The following is a 14,572-nucleotide window of genomic DNA, read 5'->3' as shown; positions in this document are numbered from 1 at the left end:
GAAAACACTGCTCACGTCTACTGCGATGGTTCGGTCAGAGAGGATGGCAGAGCAGGGTGTGGGATCGTAATATTAGATAAAGCAGACAGTGCATGTGTACAGAGCGAAATAAATTTTAGAATAAGCAACAACGTGTCTTCCACTCAGGCAGAGCTATATGCAATATTATACGGCCTCAGGGAGATCACAGGAGGTGAAGGAGACGTGTGCTTCTTCGTAGACAGCCGAGGAGCACTGGAGTCACTTAAGAGCACAGCACCTGCACTGGCAGACGTAGTCTTCCAGTGTAGAGCTGTCCTGCATCAGCTCAAGCAATCGGGTAGATTCATATCATTCACATGGATACCATCCCATGTTGGAATACCAGGGAACGAAAGAGCTGATGAACTAGCCAAGAATGTAGCAGAAAAAGAAGACATAGATGTAGTATGCCAACTAACCTTGAAACAGATTAAAACTATAGTAAGAACACAACAAGGTCATAAGGAAAATCAGAGAATGGAGCAGCAACATTCTAGTAGTGAAACTATGTATCACTATACTAACGTTGCTCTGAGAACCCACTTCACATATGGAAAATATAGAAATAAGTGGAAAGATTCTGTATGCACTAGACTGAGGTTAGGCTATAAATATCTGTGGCAGCTTGGAGTGGATACGCCAGATCATAAAACGTGCTGCAGACTGTGTAATGAACCCAGAGCCCACACCCTGCAACACTATGTACTTCACTGATCAACATTAGCGCAGTTTAGAAATCCTGCTGTAGACTCACTGACCGAACAAGTCGTTTGGATGTTTAATAACGATAAAATAGGAAGTATACTGAATTGTAAAAACATCAAACACATACTTAAGTAGACATTGCTATATTGTGATGTAAGAGTAACTGAACAAAATATCTGAGTAGGGTGAAGAGTACATTATGTTCTTATGTAATATCTCGGAGTAGGGTGAAGAGTAGCTCAGCGTCCTCATCCTTTTGAGGTGATAATGTAATATATAGATATACCTGTATACGTATATGTATGTATAACTGTTTGTCTCAATAAACTGTCTAAATTCTAAAAATACACCCTCTTAGTCAGTCTTTCATTCTCCATTCTCTCCACATGTCCAAACCACCTCAGTGTATTTCTCCTAATCTTTTCAACCACATCCACATCCACCCCACAACGTTCCTTCACTTCTTCATTCGTCAACCTGTCCCTCCATGTCACTCCACATGCTCCTCTCAAGTAACTCATTTCCACTGCTCTCACTCCTGACTTGTTCCCCTCTTGCAAGGTCCATGCCTCGCTTCCATACGTCAGGGTAGGGATCACAATACTATCATGCAGGGACTTCTTAACTTCCATACTCACCTCCCTATTTCTCATCACTGCTTTCAGTGTACCAACAACCTTCCTTCCATGCTGTACCCTTTCACGCACTTCATCCCCCAAAGTTCCATCCTAACTCATCACACTACCCAAGTACTTGAATGCACTCACATTCTCCATATCCTCACCATCCAACCTCACTGCACACTCTGTGACTTCATTCCTCTCAAACACCATAACTTTGCTTTTGTTTACATTAACTTTCAGCATCCTCCTCCTACACACTGTCCCAAATTCATTCACCAAACCTTGCAACTCCCATTCATCTTCACTCAACAATACTGTATCATCAGCAAACAGCAACACCGGAATCTTCCAAATCTCACCCTCATTCATTAGAGCCACCCCCACATCCACTGCCCTACCTTGCACCTCCTTCACAACCCCATCCATGTATATATTAAACAGCCATGGAGACATCACACAACCCTATTTCAGTCCCACATTGAGATCAAAGAACTCACTCAGCTCACCATCCACTCGCACCGTAGCCCTAGCTCCTTCGTACATACTCTTCACAGCATTCAACAATTTCCTCTCCACCCCATATATTCTTAATACCTTCCACATACCTTGCCTATCTATTCTGTCATAAGCTATCTCCAAGTCCATGAAGGCAGCATACACTTTCTTTCCCTTCTCTAGATACTTCTCCACTAAACATCTTAGAACAATTATCTGATCTACACACCCTTTTCCCTTCCTAAATCCCCCTTGTTCTTCTCCAACTAGCTCCTCTGTCATATGCCTAACCCTATCAATGAGTATTCTACCATATATTTTACCAGTCACACTAAGAAGGCAAATACCCCTATGGTTACCACATACTTCTCTCTCCCATTTCCTTTGTATAAAGGAACAATTATACCTGATTTCCAGTCCTCTGGAACCCTTCCCTCTTCCCAAGCCAATCTACACAACTTCCATATCCACTCCACAACAATCTCACCCCCATACCTAAGCATTTCACCACACACTTCATCAATCCCTGGGGCCTTTCCCATCTTGATCTTCTTCATCGCTTCCACTACTTCCGCCCTACTGATCTCTTCTTCCCTCCTCTCATCTCTCCTTCCCCCAGCCATTCCCCAACCACTTATACTCGCAATGCTCTCATTCTCTACATTCAACAAATCCTCAAAGTGCTCCTTCCATCTCCTCAGTTTCTCTTTCTTCTCCACCAACAATCTATTATTCCTATCTTTCACTCCCCTACTATTTCCCCCTTCACACTGCCTTACTTTCTTTACCTCCTTCCAAAACAATTTCTTACTCTCCCTCCATTTCACACTCAGATTCCTCCCAAACTCTTCATCCACTTTCTTCTTATTCTCCTTCACCAGTCTCTTAACCTCCCTTCTCCTGCTCACATATACCTCTCTCTTCTCTCTCTCATCTTCTTCCCTACCTCTACTCGCCAACCATTCATCATATGCCTTCTTCTTTTGTTCCACAGCTCGTTTCACCTCATCATTCCACCATGCTGTCCCTTGCACACCCTTGCATCTCCTCCTCACTCCACAAACCGCCTCACACGCTGCGCCTATCTCTTCTGTGAATATCTTACATACGTCTTCCACCCCTTCCATCTGCTCTAGCTCATACCTTCCCAGTCTTTCTTCCACTATGCTCTTATACTCTGCCATGTTCTCACTATCTTGCAATTTCTCCACTCTTCTCACAGGAGCTGCTTCCTCCTGTCTTCCCCTTCGCCTCCTCAACCACTTTCTTTGCATCTTTACCTTGGCCATCACTAAGTGATGGTCCGAGACTCCATTCCCCCACCCTCTCCACACTCTTGCATCCAACACTTGTCTTCTCATTCGCTCATCCACACACACGTAGTCTATCATTGCCTTTCGTTCAACAAGTTCACCATCCATCCTCCTCATTACTCTCCATGTATACCGGTGGATCATCTTATGACGAAAGTAGGTGTTGGCTATTGCCAACCCCTTACAATAATAATAATAATAATAATAATAAAAGACAATAGATTCAAACAGAAAAGACTGGAATAGAACCATCATCATCATCAACATCATAAGAACAACAGAAAGTAAATCTCTCTCTCTCTCTCTCTCACTAGCCTTGCTAAAATGCTTCAAAGAGTGGCAGAAGCACAACACCAAAGAAGACACACTGAAATGAAGGTTTGCATATTTAACTCCCTCTTACATCTCTCTCTGTCTTTCTATCTATCCCTTTCTCTCTCTATCTATCTACCAATCTGTCTACCTCACCTCAAGCTCCGGCAGAACCTTCCCTAGTGCTTCAAAGAGAGGCAGGAGCACAAAACCAATGAAGGAGCACTGAAATGAATGTCTGTATATTCTCTCTCTCTCTCTTAGGTCTCTCTCTGTCTATCTCTCTCTCTCTCACACTCTATCTATCTATCAATCTATTTACCTCACCTCAAGCTCCGGCAGAACCTTCCCTAGTGCTTCAAAGAGAGGCAGGAGCACAAAACCAATGAAGGAGCACTGAGATGATGGTTTTGTTACTTTGTCCCTATCCATAAACGGAGAGACAGGCAGCCCTTCCAACTTCTCGAGGTCACTTTGGTTGAAGAATTCCTGTTGAAAGAATGGCAATATAAGTATCAGTGTTTTTAGAAGCTATTACAAGTTTCTGTTTATCTATCTATCTATAGCCAGACGCCTTAATCCTGTAAGGGGTCGCCACAAAAAATTGCTTCCATGTTGCCCTGTCCTCTTCCATTTTATTGCCCTCCCCCAAACTTACACTCCCCCCTCTCATATACCCCTCTACTCCATCCCACCATCTCATCCTCAGTCTCCCCCTTCCTCTTCCCCCCTCCACTTCACTCACATACACTCTCCTTGTTAGTCTCTTAGTCTCCATCCCCCAACTTACACTGCCCCCTCTCATATACCCCTCTACTACATCCCTCCATCTCATCCTCGGTCTCCCCTTCCTTTCCCCCCCTCAACCTCACTCACATACTCTCCTAGTTAGTCTCTTACTTAGTAAAAGGATCTTGAGATGGTCTGGCCAAGAGGTGTGAATGGGGAATGAATGACAAAGAAAGTGTATGTGAGAGTGGTGCAGGGGAGAGAGGGAGACCAAGGATGAGATGGAGGTTTTGATCTAGTCCTCATTACCAACACAACATAGTACAGTACAGAGTATCTAGTACCAGTATATGGAATGAGGTCACACAGTGTTACCTCAGGGATAATAGACTGAATAGGGAGGCTGCCAGAGACTGAGCAGCATGGATAGCCACTAAGAGGTGACCAAGGCCGATGCATGTAAGCACGCTGAGGCAGGCTGCCAGAGATCAAGCAGCATGGAGAACTGCCATTAGGTGACCAAGGCTGACTAATGCATGTTGGAGCCTTTATAAATGATATGATACAGTAGGTTCCTTGGACAACAGGAAATAATTTGGCTTGTCACTCAGTGCAGAGTCACCTGAGGGCTGCATTACATTGAGTGAATGGATGATAGGCACTTCCACCTCGGAGGGGGGGGGGGAAGGAATAAACAGAACACTACCTCCATAAGCCATCACCTACAAAGAAAAAGAAGTAACATAAAAACCATTACCTGCATGAGACACTCCAGCCAGGGCTGGGCAATGTCCAGCGGCCGCGCTTCATTGCTGATGTCTGCTACCTTGATCAGCACCATGGACAGCTGGGCAGGATATTAAAACCAGTATTAACACTCTCAGGCTTCTATAATCCCTCTTAGAGTAATAAAATATCTGGGATTAGCTAAAATAAAATGCTAGAGTTGTCCTGAGCATACATAATCAATCAGTCAATCCATCTATCTATCTATCTATACCCTGATGCCATAATCCAGTAAGGGGTGGCCACAAATAAATCGCCTCCATGTTGCCCTGTCCCTTGCCATTTCACTGCCCTCCCCCCAGCTTACATCCCCCTCTCTCACTGCCATCCATCTACCACCTTACCATAAGAGCCTCTGTGGTACCAGTATTCACCTACTTAGCCTCTGAAGACTCACCTCTGGCACGTAAACCCTATTGGGCCACATCTGGATGGGGAACAGTAATCCACTAAACCACCAGGGATTCATCTGGTTGTATGACATCTGATAATCACCCCTTTACAGTCAAGCATTTTTCTTTTCACATAGTGCTGTGTCACCTTAAGGCAGCACTACATTGGGTGAGTGGATAGTAGTTGCCCCTACCTACCACTATTCCTATGACTAACTCTCAGACCATTTTGCACTAGCTGGAATTAAATACTTGAGGCTGCCAGAGATCAGGCAGCATGGAGAGCTGCTGCCATTAGGTGACCAAGGTCGTTTCGTTTTTCTTTTCGTTCTTGAAGGTTCCAACATGCTTGCATGCATCAGCCTCGGTCACCCGATGGCAGCTCTCCACACTGCTGGATCTCTGGCATCTTTCCTATTCAGTCCCTTATCCCTGAGGTCACACTCAATGACCTCATCCAAGGTCTTTTTCAGTATACCTCTCGCAACCCTATCCCTAACATTAACACTTCTCACTTTCTGCACCCAGTTATCATCCCCCATCCTCTCCACATGCCCAAACCATCTCAATCTACCTCTCCTTATCACAACACCAATACACTCCAGTCTCATCCTACCTCTCAACTCTTCCATCGTAAACCTAGGCCCCCAAGCCTCGCACTAAAGGACACATTGCACATCCACCTAATCATTGTCATTTCTGTACGTCTGAGCCTGCGAATATCCTCTTCCTTTACTGCCCAAGTCTCACTGCCGTACAGAATTACACTCCTAACACATGCCCATCACAGGGCAACGTAGGATTGGATGATGGATGGATGGATGGACACATGCCGCATACAAAGATCCCTTAGCACAGAGAGAGAGCCCTTTCAATGTCAGGAGAGGCAACAGCTCTCTGAACTTCCAACCACTTCTCACTCTAGCCACAGAGCTAGCTCCAGCCCCACCTCCAGTATATAACATGTCTCCTGAATAAAAACTTCTTCCACACACTCAAGAGACTCATCAGCAAGCTCAATCCTTTCATGCCTGACAATCTCCACCTGCTCTCTGCAACACACTGTACACATGAAATCAGCATTATCTCGCAGTCTACCTCTAATACCACTACATCCCTTATGCATCCACTTATCACAAACACTGCACAAGATGGAAATACTTCCCACCCCCTTGTGGCAAATTGCACATGGCCACCCTCCCTCTACTCTGACAGTACTGCCACCAGCCCTAGATACCATTACCTTTGTTTTATCTGCATTTACTCTTAATCCCTTGTGCTCCATACCATCTCTCCACTTCCTAAATCTTTCCTCTGTCTCCCTTTCATTTTCTGCAGTCAACACCAAATCAAATCATTAGCACACATCTACAGGAGTCCCTTTCAGAAGTAACGAGAGAGGGCTTCAAGTACCATAATAAACAAGGGGATCAAAACTGACCCCTGATGCACACTAATATTCACGGAAAACTCATTACTCAAATCTCTATTCACCCTTACCTGGGTGCGAGCACCCACATACACAGCCATAACCACCCTAACCAGCCACTCCTCGATCCCAAGCTTTCTCACTGTCCACTTCACCACCTGTCAAGGGACTCTGTCAAAGGCCTTCTCCATATCAACAAAAACAAAGTACAGATCCCTTTTCTTTCCTAAACATTTTTCCTGAAGTTGTCAAACAATGAATATGGCATCTGTGGTCCCCCTGCCTGGCATAAACACAAACTGCATCTCATCAATATTCACTCTTTCTCTAATCATACCTTCTAGAACTTTCTCCATTACCTTCATCATCTGCTCTAAAAGCTTCGTGCCTCTATAATTTCCTCCTTCCAGGGCATTACCCTTCCCCTTGTACACATTTACAATTACACTCTGAGGACAACATACTCACACATAATCGTATTTATCAAGAAAGCAACTAACCCCACTCCTATATCTCCTGAGGCTTTCAACATTTTAGCAGTTAACCCAGCCACTCTCGCTGCCTTCCCCACCGGCATCCTGCCTATTGCCCTGCTCACAGTTGCAGCGTCCAAGGCGAATGGCCACACACACACAAGTACATTGTTGGCTTTATAAATGATATGACAAATGATACAACAAGTTATACCTACCATGAGGGGGCAAAAAAAGTCAAAATCAACTACAGTCTATACGTACAAGGTTAACATGGGCCCGGTTCTTGAAATCAAACTCCTCAATGATCTCTTTAAAGTCAGACAGAATCTCATTGTGCCGCGCCATGTCCGTCGCCAGGATGCAGCGGATCATCCCTTCACGAATTTTCTTGTAGTCCTCGGCCGACACGTTTCTGTGGATTAAAATGGTTTTGTGTGAGTGGAATGGGGTAAGGGAGTTGTCCTTACCATAAGAGGGTTTGTAGTATCTGTAATTACTAAAAACTTGGACTAGAATACTCATCCGTGGTCTCCCCTTCCCTCCCCTCCCCCTCCACCACTCAGATACACTCTCCTAGTCAGTCTCTCATTCTCCATCCTGTCTACATGGCCAGACCAACTCAAAATATTTCTCCCAATATTTTCAAACACATACTTCCCCACGTCATTCCTCCATCTCATCTTCGGTCTCCCCCTCCCCATCTCCCTCCCTCCTCTCCATCTCACTCACTCTCCTAGTCAGTCTCTCATTCTCCGTCCTCTCAATACACCCACCTGAATATGTTGCATTCGTGTTGCTCCAAAACAGTGAATGCAACGGAGCAGTGATGGTTTTGAAGCGGTGATATGTCATTGTATCGCAGGGCTAATTCTGTTTTGGCGTTGATCAGTGGCCAAAATGAATCTATTAAGTGGTGCTGTGAATCTATCTGTGTATCTATCTATCTATCTGTCTGTCTATCTGTCCATCTATCTATCCATCTGACTGTCTATCTATCTATCTATTTTTCTAACAGTACAGTATATCTATCTATCTATATTTAACACTACAATATATCAATCTATCTACTACACACCTCTTTTTATATATCCCTTAAGGTGCATTGTCTATACTGTAATTTAAAACTCAGGCCAAATATAAATAAACAATACAATGCTTCCCTTACCTGGTAGATGTTGTTAAATCCAGGATGGTCAAGGTCGTGGCATATGCAGGATGTAAGGAGAATTAACACATCTAAATCGCCTAGTCTTTCCTGCAATCCACAACGCCACACCATACCATACCATACATCTGGGGGTAGGGGGGTTTTCAAGAATACTCCCCCAGTATCCCTGCTTGTCGTAAAAGGCGACTAAAAGGGTTGGCGGAGGGTTAGTGCCCCTCCCCGGAAAACAACTAACTAAAAAAACAAACAAGAAGCCTCGGACAAGGACTGACCAAACGATGACGACCCAGGACCGGACAAAGGACTTGGTAATGAGTACATGGAATGTAAGAGGAGCGAATGATGAGGTGAAAGAGAGAGATTGTCCAGGTGCTTGAGGGTGCGAAAGTGGATGTATGTGGAATAACTGAAACAAAATGGAGAGGAGAAAGTGTGAGAGAATGGGAGTATGGATGGGGTATATGTGCAGGAGCAGATGAGAATGAGAGGGCAAAGGAAGGAGTGTGTATAGTTGTGAGTAAAAGATGGAAGAAGAGCATAAGACAGTATGGATCAGTTGGGTCAAGGATTGTGTGGGTAAAGTTGAAAGTTGGAATACAAATGTGGGCGATTGTGTGTGTGTATGCACCAACGCAAGATCGTGCTAGAAGAGTGAGAGAAGAGTTCTGGACAAATGTGGAAATGTGCATGGAAAAGTTTGGAAGGAATGAGAGAGTGTTTTTGATTGGTGATATGAATGGTAAAGTTGGGAATGTGAAGGTGGATGGAATAGTTGGTGAGTGGGGTGTGCCTGCCGAGATAGATGAGAATGGGAGTGCGTTAGTGGACATTTGTGCTGGGAGGGGGTTGGTGATAGCCAATACCCTCTTCAGGCATAAAATGATCCACAGGTATACATGGCGAGTGATGAGAAGGGTGGGTGGTGAACTGAATGAAAGGAAGGCAATGATTGATTATGTGTGTGTGGATGAAAGGATGCGAAGATGTGTAAAGGATGCAAGAGTGTATAGAGGTTGGGGGAGTGGACTTTCTGACCACTACTTGGTGGTGGCCAGAATTAGGATGCAAGTGAGATGGAGGAATAGAAGAAGGGAAAGACGAGAGGAAGGAGTAGTTGCAAGGAGAGTGGAAAGGTTACAAGAGGATGAGAAAAAGGCAGAGTATAAGAGAGAAGTGGAGGAACGATTGGGCAAATATGAATTGGAGCAGATGGGAGACGTGGAAGGTGTGTGTAAGATATTTACAGAAGAAATATGTGCAGCATGTGATGTGGTGTGTGGAAGGAAGAGAAGGCGGAGGGGGTACAAGGAACAGCGTGGTGGACTGAAGAGGTGAAACAGGCTGTGGCACAAAAGAAGAAAGCATACAATGAATGGGTGAGAAATACGGGCGTGGAAGAAGTTGAGAGGCGGAAGAGAGAGTTATATGTGGAAAGGAAGAGAGAAGTGAAAAGATTAGTAAGAGAGAGTAAGAAGAGAGTGGATGAGGAATTTGGAAGGAATTTGAGTGTAAAGTGGAGGGACTGTAAGAAAATGTTCTGGAGAGAAGTGAAAAGAGTAAGACAGGGTGGAAGTGAAGTTAGCAGGGGAGTGAAAGATAAAAATGGTAGATTACTAGTGGAGAAGGGAGAAAAAGTGAGCAGATGGAGAGAACACTTTAAGGAATTGTTGAACGTAGAGGATGGAAGTAATGCAAGTATAAGTGGCTGGGGAATGGCTGGGAGAAGGAGGGAGGTGAGAAGACAGGAAGAAATCAGTAGGATAGAAGTTGTGGAAGCAATGAAGAAAGTTAAATCGGGGAAAGCCCCAGGAATTGATGGAGTGTGTGGTGAAATGCTGAAGCATGGGGGAGAGATAGTAGTAGAATGGATGTGGAAGATGTGCAGATTGGCCTGGGAGGAAGGTAGAGTCCCGGAGGATTGGAAGTCAGGTATAATTATTCCCTTGTACAAAGGAAAAGGGGAAAAAGAAGTGTGTGGTAATCATAGGGGCATTTGTCTTCTTAGTATAATAGGAAAAGTGTATGGTAGGATACTTATAGACAGAGTTAGAGAAAGAACAGAGAAATTAGTTGGAGAAGAACAGGAGGCTTTAGGAAGGGAAGAGGTTGTGTAGATCAGATATTCATTCTTAGATCTTTAATGGAAAAGTTTCTAGAGAAGGGAAAGAAGTTGTATGCGGCTTTCATGGATTTGGAGAAAGCATATGACAGGGTGGATAGACAAGGATTGTGGAAAGTGTTAAGAATATATGGAGTAGATGGGAAGTTGTTGAATGCTGTGAAGAGTATGTACGATGGTGCGAAGGCTGCAGTGCGTGTGGATGGTGAACTAAGTGAATTTTTCTCTTTGAAAGTTGGTTTGAAACAAGGATGTGTCATGTCTCCATGGTTGTTCAATCTGTACATGGATGGGGTAATAAAAGAGGTACAAGGTAGGGTAGTGGATGTTGGAGTGGCCCTGGTGAGAGAGGATAGTGTTTGGAAACTCCCTGTACTGTTGTTTGCAGATGATACTGTGTTGTTGAGTGAAGACGAAGGGGAGCTGCAAGGCTTGGTGGATGAGTTTGAGAGGGTGTGTAAGAAACGGAACCTAAAGGTGAATGTAGGGAAGAGTAAAGTGATGGTCTTTGAGAGAGGTGAAGTCAGTGAATGTACAGCAAGGTTAGATGGTGAGGAATTGGAAAATGTGAGTACGTTTAAGTATTTGGGTAGTGTGATGAGTAAGGATGGAGGTTTGGAGTGTGAAGTGCTTGAAAGGGTACAGCAGGGAAGAAAGGTTGCTGGTTCCTTGAAAGCAGTGATAAGAAACAGGGAAGTGAGCATGGAAGTGAAAAAGTTACTACATGACAGTATTGTGATACCAACTCTAACGTACGGAAGTGAAGCTTGGACATTGTTGGAAGGACACAAGTCAAGAGTGAGAGCAGTGGAAATGAGTTATTTAAGAGGAGCCTGTGGAGTCACGTGGAGAGACAGGCTGACGAATGAGGATATAAAGGAGCGTTGTGGTGTGGATGTGGATGTGATAGGAAGCGTTATGAGGAACACACTGAGGTGGTTTGGCCATGTGGAGAGGATGGAGGGCGAAAGACTGACGAAGAGAGTGTATGTGAGTGAGGTGGAGGGGGGAAGAGGGAGGGGGAGGCCGAGGATGAGATGGAGGGATGGGGTGGAGAGGTATATGAGAGAGGGGGGTGTGAGTTGGAAGCAGGGCAGTGAAATGGCGGGGGACAGGGCGACTTGGAGGCGATTTGTTTGTGGCCACCCCAAACGGGATTGAGGCGTCTGGCAATAGATAGATAGATAGATCATCATCATCATCTAATATTGTGTTGCCCCACAAGGAGCGTAGGAGCCCAGGGCTAGGCAAGTTGGTCCTGACATTTAAGATGAGAGTGAAAAGCCTCGCTCATCCCTGAGTGGCATTACGTGAGCAACAAACCCCCAACCATCCCTTGGATATAAACCTGCGAAGGCTCAATCCGATTGGGGAGCCTTAATTACCCACTAAACCACCAGGCACCATAATTTGGTTATATGGTTACCACCCAGCATAGTAAATGGTTTCCTGGTGTACACGAAACTATTTGGTTTGTCACTCAGTGTAGAGTCACCCACAGGCAGAAGGAAGAGGAAAGAACGAAGGAAAAAAGAAAGAAGAGGATGGGAGGAAAGAAGGAAGAGAGGAAAGGGAAGTCACCTGAGAGCAGCACTGCATCGAGTAAGTGGATGATGAGTGACCCCACCTACCACTATATAATAATAATAACAATAATGAAAATCTACGACAAAGATAGGACCCACTTACCATCTGAGTGACACAGAAGGCATGTTCGAAGTTGTGAAAGGGGACTTGGTTGTAACAGTGGTTGACGCGGCACAGAAAATAACGCAGCATCTCAATCTCTGTGCCGAACTTGGATAGCAGGCCTAGATCTGTATACCTGTGGAGGGGAGAAATTGGTAGAGTACTTATCTATCTATCTGTCTATCTATCTTTGTCTGTCTATCACCTAACTAGAGCCAGACGTCTTAATTCCGTTAAGGGGTGGCCACAAACAAAATGCCTCCATGTCACCCTGTCCCATTTCCCTGCCCTCCCCCCAACTTACATCCCTCTCTCTCATATACCTCCCTACTCCATCCCTCATCTCATCCCCAGTCTCCCCCTCCCTCTTCCCCCCCTCCAACTCTCTCACACACTCTTTCTAGTTAGTCTCTCACTCTCCATCCCCCCAACTTACACCCCCCTCTCTCATATACCTCTCTACTTCATCCCTTCATTGCACCCACAATCTTCCCCTCCCTCTCTCCTCCCCCCTCAACCTCATTCACATACTCTCCTAGTTAGTCTGTCACTCACTAAGTTCGGTTTAATAAGGATCAACAGCATTTAAGAGGACCTTATCTTATATACAGTATATATATTTACACAGTAGAATGCATGTATACTCTCTCTCTCTCTTGTTCCTTCCAATTCAACTTTGGTCTCATAAACTCACATTTTCTCTCTTCCCTTCCCATCCTCTCTGTCTCTCTCATTCCTGCCAATTCATTTTCTCTCTTCCCTTCCCATCCTCTTAATTCCTCTCTCCTTCCCACCTCTCTCTCTCACATGTGTTGCAGCAGCAGTAATATTTGCGACTCTTGCCACAGCCAACTGTTGACAGAAGGTAGTCGTAGTAGCTCTTGTGTTTCCGCCTCCACCACACCATCACTGCCCAGAGAGAGAGAAAATTAGAGACAGCAACAATAATAAAGTAAATCATCATCATCATCATCATCATCATCACCATTATCTTCATCTTCTCATCATCGTTATCTTCATTGTCATCATCATCATCATCATCACCATTATCTTCATCTTCTCATCATCGTTATCTTCATTGTCATCATCATCATCATTGTTATCTTCATCATTTTCATCATTATCATTGTCTTTGTCATCATCATCATCATCATCACCATTATCTTCATCTTCTCATCATCGTTATCTTCATTGTCATCGTCATCATCATCATTGTTATCTTCATCATTTTCATCATTATCATTGTCTTTGTCATCATCATCATTGTTATCTTCATCATTTTCATCATTATCATTGTCATCGTCATCATCATCATCATCATCGTTATCTTCGTCATCGTTATCTTCATCATCATCATCTCATCATTATTTCTTCACAATACATCGATGACCAATGCAAATACCACACATTCCACTATCTATCTATTTATCTATTGCCAGACACCTTAATACTGTAAGGGGTGGCCACAAATAAATCGACTCCACGTCACCTTATCCCGCCAACTGACATCCTCATCTCTCATATATACCCACTCCAGCCCTCATCTCATCCTTGGTCTCTCTCTCTCTCCTCTCCCTTCCACAGACAGACAGATAGATAGATAGTTGGAGTCTTCATAAACAATACAAATATGGCACTAGTCACGAAGAAGTGCTTGTCAAGAAACCATACTGACTTTTTCTGCCACTGAGCTACAAAAGTATGAAGCTCTGGGCCAAGTTAAGGCAGAAGGAATATAGTAAGGTCTGTGGTTTATGAGGCTAGCGAACTGACATGAGATCCAAGCTGGCTGGATGAATGTTGTGAGAAGAGCATGATCAAGGATTTGACACCCCTTTTAATGTGACAGTATCCGTATTAACTCTATCGGATATGTTTATGTGAAGCTACAGAATATGGTGAATGTTTTTGGTGTATCAGATAGAGCCAGGATTCCAGGGGCTTGAATGATGAGTGAATGGAAGCATGGCCCATTGGACTGGGTAAACTTGGGCTGTCTGAATGTTGCTACTCCTCACCCTGCCCTACCGGTAGGATGGGAAAGTTGGTCCGGATGATGATGATGCAGCAGTGAAGTGATTAATGAAGGCTATACCTAACCCCTGTAATAAGTCCCTCCTATGTCAAACAAGATCATTTGGTGATGGCAAGAAAAAATACAAGAACTGGGCCCGTATGCATAAAAGGTCCTGGGACCTAGGAACTAGTCGCAAGTCGTAGGAACTGATCCCAAGTCGCAGGACTTGTTTATAAACGCTCCCACGTCCTAGGACTGGTCCTAAGACACGGAGATTTTAGGTGTAGCCAGGGAGGTG

The 14,572-nt window shown here is 44.4% G+C and overlaps 1 protein-coding gene across 1 annotated transcript; it reads right to left on the bottom strand.

Moving 5' to 3' along the window:
• Positions 1 to 621: 621 nt before the first annotated feature.
• LOC145390000 (high affinity cGMP-specific 3',5'-cyclic phosphodiesterase 9A-like) lies at positions 622 to 13,766 on the bottom strand. Its single transcript, XM_080265093.1, has 9 exons — positions 13,747 to 13,766; positions 13,065 to 13,166; positions 12,254 to 12,393; positions 8,448 to 8,574; positions 8,055 to 8,168; positions 7,543 to 7,693; positions 4,956 to 5,045; positions 3,797 to 3,958; positions 622 to 711 (listed from the first exon to the last, which is right to left on the bottom strand). Exons 1-9 carry the CDS (start codon positions 13,764 to 13,766, stop codon positions 622 to 624), a joined length of 996 nt encoding a protein of 331 aa, XP_080121219.1.
• Positions 13,767 to 14,572: the final 806 nt, after the last annotated feature.

The sequence above is a fragment of the Coenobita brevimanus genome, unplaced genomic scaffold, assembly GCF_032717465.1.
Source record: "Coenobita brevimanus isolate Jiangsu-jjx unplaced genomic scaffold, ASM3271746v2 jjx.HiC_scaffold_2696, whole genome shotgun sequence".
NCBI lineage: Eukaryota > Metazoa > Arthropoda > Malacostraca > Decapoda > Coenobitidae > Coenobita > Coenobita brevimanus.
This window is presented reverse-complemented; position numbering and strand designations above follow the sequence as displayed.

What these genes read in the sequence shown, in the direction of transcription:
- LOC145390000 (XM_080265093.1), bottom strand. Translation starts at nt 13,766, where the DNA reads ATGTCAGTTGGCGGGATAAG. An exon ending in CTGTGTCACTCAGATGGTAA is followed by an intron (nt 8,575 to 12,253) that starts GTGGGTCCTATC and finishes CCCTACCCCCAG; the next exon opens with ATGTATGGTATGGTATGGTG. An exon ending in GGATTTAACAACATCTACCA is followed by an intron (nt 8,169 to 8,447) that starts GGTAAGGGAAGC and finishes ATTTTGGCCACT; the next exon opens with GATCAACGCCAAAACAGAAT.